The 7500-nt window shown below is 40.0% G+C and overlaps 1 protein-coding gene across 3 annotated transcripts in view; it reads right to left on the bottom strand.

Moving 5' to 3' along the window:
* Positions 1-7500, bottom strand: part of LOC137992958 (long-chain-fatty-acid--CoA ligase ACSBG2-like) — a 42196-nt gene that overhangs the window by 8192 nt on the left and 26504 nt on the right. For all 3 annotated transcript variants that reach the window (XM_068838565.1, XM_068838566.1, XM_068838567.1), the window contains 6 exons: positions 5640-5708; positions 4634-4692; positions 4425-4547; positions 3246-3294; positions 2742-2984; positions 458-574 (listed from right to left, as the gene is read on the bottom strand). In XM_068838565.1, the coding sequence (XP_068694666.1) occupies positions 458-574; positions 2742-2984; positions 3246-3294; positions 4425-4547; positions 4634-4692; positions 5640-5708 (660 nt within the window). The remainder of the gene's footprint in view (positions 1-457; positions 575-2741; positions 2985-3245; positions 3295-4424; positions 4548-4633; positions 4693-5639; positions 5709-7500) is intronic.

The raw sequence follows: 7500 nt of genomic DNA, 5'->3' as shown, positions 1-7500 counted from the left end.
TTTCCTCACAACAGACAACATGTTACGCACGGCCATTGCAGCACTAATCAAGTGCTGAAAAAGCCTGTATCATCATTGATGCGGTTTTCCTTCCGTAGTTGGAGCAATGCCAGCAATGAAAAGCTAAAAGTCTCTGCTTACGAGCCAGAAGGCCCATCAGGCTGGCGCTTATCTCCGGTTTCCTTAGCATGAAGCGACCAGGAGTATTTCTACTCCCCCCTGGATGGGATGCTAGTCCATCGCAGGGTTACCCCCAGCATTAAATTCGCTGGTACCCATTTATACACCTGGGTGGAGAGAAGCACCGTGGGAGTAAAGTGTCTTGCCCAAGAACACAACACAATGTCCCTGGCCAGGACCCGAACCCGGACCACTCGATCCGGAGTCGAGCACTCCAACCATGAGGCCACCGCGCCTGAAAAGCTAAGCCCACAGCAAAATCGATTACTAGGTCAACCTTGTCAATTTTTGCAACATCTCCCGTGTGGAGCCATCCATCCTCATCTAGCGCTTCCTTTGTCTTTTCCTCGTTGTTCATGTATCCCATGAAAACATGGCGCCCTTGAAGGCATAACTGCAATGACAAAAAGGATACGTTTACAGCCGAACTACGTTTAGTATGGTATGTTATTATTCCACTATTACGCCATTTTACCATATTTGGTCAAGAGAACGCGCAAAATATGAGACGGTAATACACTGTAGTCTCCCGGTTTGACCGGTTTCGAACTGAGCAAATACGGACGGAACGGGTAGTTTTTCAATGAAAGAAGCTGTTTTCAACACGATGCAAAGCCTGAGAACTGAGCTTGTCATCGCTTGTCACTCGTCATTTTGTTTATCCAATCAAATAAAGATCTTTGGCTAACTTTTTGTGCTGTTTACATCGTTCGTACGTGCCCTGAAGGACAGATGAAGCATTTTTTTCAAAACACTCTTACCACATAAAATTGAAGCGAAATAACACTTTTTTTGCAGTGGAATAATAAATCTCTTATTCGATGGTTTAACATATAATACTCGCGGACATTTTGCTCATTGCTCGTATTTTTGCGGGGCTCGGAAAAATACTACGCAACTCGCAAAATATCCGCGCGTATTATATGTTAAACCATCGATTAAGATGTATGTATGGTACAGAGTGATATGTTATGGTGAGGTATGATGTGGTATGGCATGGTGTGGTATCATGCACATGAAATCGTATGAACGGGAGTGTATTTCGTGGTTTGTGGGCACGAGTGACGTTAATTGCACGAGCCGTAGGCGAGTGAAATTTGAGAACTTCCAAAACATCACGAGGGGCCATAAATCACGAAATGCACGAGCAAGTTCATACGATTTTATATTTATTATACACTCAACAAAATCACTCGATCGGTTTGTTTCCATAGCAACTTCAGTATTGCACTCTATAACCAATTTATGCATCCGTCATTGACCAATCAGCAACGCAACATTACGTTTAGTATATAATAACGAATGGTATGGTACCGTGTGGTATGGTATGGTATAGTGTAGCATAGCATAGTATCCATTCGCTCTAAGAAAAGATCGGCACAAGAAAGTCTATGAGTAACTATGTTACGCGTTTTATCATAGCAGGAAGGAGGCTCAAAGATTTAAGCTGAAACGCATTTAGGGAACTATTACTGAAAAAAGAACAACTTAGTTCGACACCGAAAATACATTCTTCTTCACTCCAACCAGAAAAAAAAAACAAGTCAGTATGGCAAATAAAGTTCGTCGAAATAAAAATGATATCTCCGTGGACGACGATGATCGTCAGGTTGGTTTTTCAAAAGTTCTAAGTTCATGAACTCGTGTTGTTAAGCCAGGATCGGGCAGTTCTCTTTTACACCGACTGACCAATAAAATGTCGACCTTGAAATAACTACGCAGCATAACGCCGAACAAGTGACATATTTCAGACATTTTTATCAGAATAGGGTCAAAAATAACGGATTCGCTTTCTTGCCTCATATGCGCTTTCTCCTCAGTGGATAAAATACTTTAAGCTAGTATATACTAAAACAGTGGATAGCGTTGAACGTGCGCTCAAACTGGCGACTCAAACTCAGCCTATTAAATAGGCTGATTTAGCAACAGAACGGGAACGTCAGTGGCGACGTCGCGCGCCGCAAAACTACCAATGAGAATTTAGAATAGAGAAGGAAAGAGTGGAGTCTGTTCTATTCCCTTTCTATTCTGAATTGTCATTGGTGTTTTTTCTGCGCGCGCCGTCGCCACTGACGTTCCCGTTCTGTTGCTAAATCAGCCTATTCTTTGCTATTCATCTCCGAGCAACTCGCACGGGATTTGCGCCCGAAAAATATCGTTATAGTTGCAGGAATTAATGACTTAAATCGTCTTTTTGTGCGATATTATCTCACTGTTTTATTATACACGAAAACAACTATCCACCTCAGTGTAAGCGGCTAGTGGCTGATATTTACCTCGCTACCGCGCACCGGTGGCTCAGTTGGTTGAGCATCGGGCTGACATGCGGGAGGTCATGAGTTCGAACTAACACTCAGGGTCTTAAAATAACTGAGGAGAAAGTGCTGCCTTTGTAATTACATCCGCAAATGGTTAAGACTTTCAAGTCTTCTCGGATAAGGACTATAAACCGTAGGCCCTGTCTCACAACCCTTCAATGTTCACGTCACGACCGAGTTATGAGACGCGGTATTAGCCAACATACTGTTCACTGATTGGCTACTTTCACTGCTAGTTTTTACCTCTCCATTGCCGTCTTCGTCGCTTGTGACCTTCGTTTCCATGCCTTCCAAAGCCATGCCACAGCTACCCGATAAAGCATGACCGGGAACAGATATTGTGTGCGGTCCACCGGATTCGCTCATGCCAAAGAGTTCGTAAAGTGGGATGTTGATGCTCTGGAAATGTCTCAGCGTTTGCATTGTCACGGGTGCTGCACCAACAAAAGCCATCTTGCATCTGTCTAATCCCAGAGCTACGCGGATCTGAGAAAAAAGATTGCACGAGATGAGCCCTGAGTGCCACGCTATGGATATTTCCTAGTTCTCGTAGTTTTCTCGGATTATTGAAGTACGTTCGAGAGTCGCTTAGCCTGTATTTCCGTAGGGTTCCAAGCTAGAACACCAAGCATGTGACAAAAAGAGACTGTCACTACGCGTGCGAGAATCCAAGCGAGGGTGCCCCTGCAAACACCTTGTCTTATCAAATAGCAAGGGCAAACGCTGGTATTGATGCAAAATATGTACCTGTTGTAAAATCATTGTTGCAAGAGTCCAACCATAGGGAACAGGTTTTCTAGAGAAAAAAGGGAACACAATGGATGATTAAGGTGCGATTTAAAGCACGAGTTATGAAATGAAAGGTATTTAAACACGTATCGACTTGAACAAAGTTCTGGTGCAGTGCCTTATTGTCGGGAGGTATACAAAACATGGGCCCCGGTCCATGGACTACCCCTATGGACCACCCCTCATTTTCAGGTAAATTGTTTTGTTTATAAATTCAATACGTGTTACAAGCAGAAAAATTTTCCTTTTTGTTAATTTTCACTGTAATTGTGGCTTTGAATAAATGTAACTTAAGTATGTTGAATTTAGGTCACTTTCCTGAAAGTGGTCTCTCAGGTAATGAGAGCACGTGCAGCACGATTATTTTTAACCAATAATTTTCCTTTTTTGTGGCATTGTCGTTACGAAAACTCTCTATTTGAGACCTTAAGATACCCCGAAATCGGTGTACGGGTAGAACGAATAGCGCCATGTTTTTTTTTTTTCATTTTGCGATGACGTCATCGACGGGGCCGTATTTCCGTGGTAGAAACCAGTTTACCTGTAGAAGAATTATGAGTAGATACAGAGAACACATGATGGAGAAACGAGTAAGTTTATATCATCGGTGTAGTTTCTAAACTGAGAACAATCGTAAGGAAGAATTTTGGATATATTTGATAGACTTAATTAAACAATTCAGTAAACTTATTTCTGAGGAAAAAAGAGCAAACTAACAATCGTTACCAATCCCCGCGCATTAACTCTACCGGTATCTTAATCAAAATGGCAACGCGCATGAACATTTTTACGTATACAGGTACTCTACCTGTACCCGTATACGTCTATGTTAAGGTCTCTGCTGGCTCACGTTGCGACAACCTGAGTTGAATTCTTCAGAGTCAAGTGACTGATTTGTGTAACGTCAGTTGCCATCTAGGCTTAACTGACAGTCGACCAATAAACCACGAATTATTTGACAAATCCCATCGACGACCGGAGTGTTTCTACCATCTACTGAGGTTGTCGAAATGACAGTCAATGTCAGTCTTAACACTTCTTCTCAGGACTACACTCACCCAGACAATCATACTTCACTTAATTATGATATGTCTCCTGGGTTCAAACCATTACCGATTTTTCACTAGTAATACTTACCCATTTTCTATGTTAATGTTTCCTTGAAGAGCCACATACTTTGCCCAACTACCAATCACTCGCTTGAACATACCAATCCGTTGTGCCTCTTCAGTCATTTTCTCTATCATCTTCTCATAAACTCTGTTTTAAAAAAATACACTAGTTATTCAACTTCTAATCAAACAGCCGGAGGAATACAATTGACAGATCGTTTTTCCTATGTTCACCTGGGGACTGCACAAAAGTATGTAGGCCTGACTTCTTTTAAAGTCTGTACAAGCGTACCCTACAAAGAAAATTCCACAAACTTTTAAATGAATCCAAAAAATACGTAACTATCGTCATTACCATCATATTTTAATCAGCACCATCTTTACCTTATTATTTTTTAAACTTCACTTTAATTTGCCCTTGAATTTTATATTGGAGTATATCAGAACAGCTACATCGAAGCTTTCAGCGATCCAGTCACACCTATAAGCCAGTTCGGAGTTCCAAAAAAATACGTGCGCGCGTCGGGATAAAATCCAGCATATATTAAAAATACAAAAGATTTTGAAAGCAAATTTCTGTAAACAATTTCCATAACAAAAGATGCTTGTTCTTTATCCCGACGCGCGCACGTATTTTTTTAGAAACTCCGAACTGGCTTATTAGATCAGTCAGTCAGCTTATGTCCATTGTGTCGTGTCTTCGTCTCAAAAACTGGAAACATGCTTTAAGAACACCAACGTAAAATAGTTTAATGTGGTGAAGTACAGGAGAGTTGTTAACAATATCCTTCAACAGGCAGGTTGTCTATATAGATGTTAAATGCCGTGACAAAGGTCGTAGTTATGGGCTCCAGCTTAAATTTTCCAGATAAGTGCGAGTATCGCTTCTCTCTTTCGTCCAAAGATTTCTCTGCTGGTAACTTTACAAAATAAGGGGTGGTCCACAGGGGTGGCCCACTTCAACGTCACTCTTGTCTCGGAAAAAGACAATTAACGTCGCAAAGTGTCTCCCAGATGCTGCTCCTAAAGTAAGGATAAACTGCAGCATTTACGCTAAGCTAAAAATAACGCAAACCTTTACCCTTATATTATTGTTGGAAATAAATAGGCGGCAAAGGACTAGACTTGAGGAATACTTCGTGTTGGATTGTATTTGGGTGCATTTCTGGACAAAAAGTGCCCACAAAATGCCTCAAAGACGGAAATATTGCTATTAAACATTATTAAGGAAAATATGTACCTTTAGGGCATCTGGCTGTGCAAACCAAACAGAAGCAGCAGCAGTCATTGGCATAAAAATGTCTCCTTGCTGGAAACAAAATAAAGGAGATGATTACTTACTCTTGGTTAGTAAAGAAATATGCTATGAGCTCACCACATTTGGAAACTTGGTAACCACGATAAAAAAGCTAACGACATGCAAAACTCTCCTCGGCTTAACATATGAATCCCACAAATGAAATTACTGAATTCTGCTTTTTGATGTCAATTTTACAAAGCACTTTACTACCTACTTTTGAGTTAAATGATATTTTAAGTTGCACACAAGTTTCAGCTAAAAGTTTCAAGGTGTAACAGCGGCTTAGGATACTTCGTCCACATTGTATGATATGAAGGAGATGGAATAATTGCGAAAGACTTGCGATATAACAAAGTTATATTCTGAGGTGGCGTTTTCATCAACGTAGCCGTCATGGATCTTAAAGTGTACATCTACATCTACATTTAGACGTTAGCGGGAACTATATAAAGTTATCACACTAACCTTAAATTAGAAAAAAATAATAATAACAGTAATAATAATCAATTTGATAAAATAATAAAAAAAAAGCAAATCTGTAAATAAAATATTCATCATATAATCAGACTTGATCTTGTAAGTAGTTACTCAATTTCTCGTTAAAAGTACCTAGAGAATTAGCAAAGACAATTTCTCATGGAAGCCTTTTCCATTCTGTAACATCTTTATATAATAAACGATTCTCTAATATCTTTATACACGACGTGTTCTTTCCCGTGAAACAGGCCAGCTTAAATGTCTATACACATGATCACCAGATTTATCATTCTGGGACTGATCCTGTAGCTTTACAAGGGTGTACGTACATGTACAATCAGAGATGAAGAGGCTAGACAATCTGCGAGCCAGCGAGCCATACGAATTTCGCATTAAGTCTAAGCACCCATTTTACAGTGCAACGCGCCTTACTGTGGCCACCCAACAAACTTTCACATTTGACAACTAGGTGTACATACGTCAACTCAAACAACCCGTTCAACAGTGTTCAACTTACACCCATGCGAACTTTGCAAGGAGGGGTGACTGACAATCAAATTCGCACACCCTGATTGGCATATAAGTTTTAAAAAACTTTGTTAGGTGGCCACAGTAAGGCGCGTCGCACTGTAAAACGATTAGCTTTCAATAACTGTGTGACTCGCATGGACTCTGCACAGACAATAGGCTTTCATAACTTTTCATAGTCACATAAGTGCTACATGTAAAAATGTAAATAATCAATTCAATGTAATGTTAAGATTTCCAAAGGATCACAAGAGACAATCTAGTGAAACTACATGTATACAAAGCATTCATAATGTATTACCGGTACCTCAATACCAATGAGCTACACACACTCAACAAGAGCATACTAAGATTCACTGTTCAAGATTATATCTCTTTGTCTTAGAGTTTTACTTGATAGAGTAACTTAGTATCTTTGGATATTAGACACCCTCATTATTAATTCAGAGAAGTGTATATCTTAAGTACTATACGAGCTACATAAGAATTATGTTTACGATGCCCTCTACCACTTATAAAATACTGAGCAAATTATACTTTCTTTTCACTTTAACGGCGAAAAAGATAGTCAAATGCTGCATATTGGAGGTGAGCTGTACACACTAAAATCCTGTTTATTCGATGCTGATGACGCTCGTACTCTCAAACTTGTCTGCTGTAAATGTCGTAGGATTAATAATTTAGTTAAGTGTTCTTGTTGATTTTTTTTTTAGAAATTACCAGCAGGGAGGGATTGATGTAGTTAGTTTTTATGTACATTGTGTGGGGACTTAAGGTTTTATTGTGTTGTCACCTG

Source organism: Montipora foliosa, chromosome 2, assembly GCF_036669935.1.
Source record: "Montipora foliosa isolate CH-2021 chromosome 2, ASM3666993v2, whole genome shotgun sequence".
Taxonomy (NCBI): domain Eukaryota; kingdom Metazoa; phylum Cnidaria; class Anthozoa; order Scleractinia; family Acroporidae; genus Montipora; species Montipora foliosa.
The sequence above is the reverse complement of the archived record's forward strand: the minus strand, read 5'-3'. Positions and strand labels throughout refer to the sequence as shown.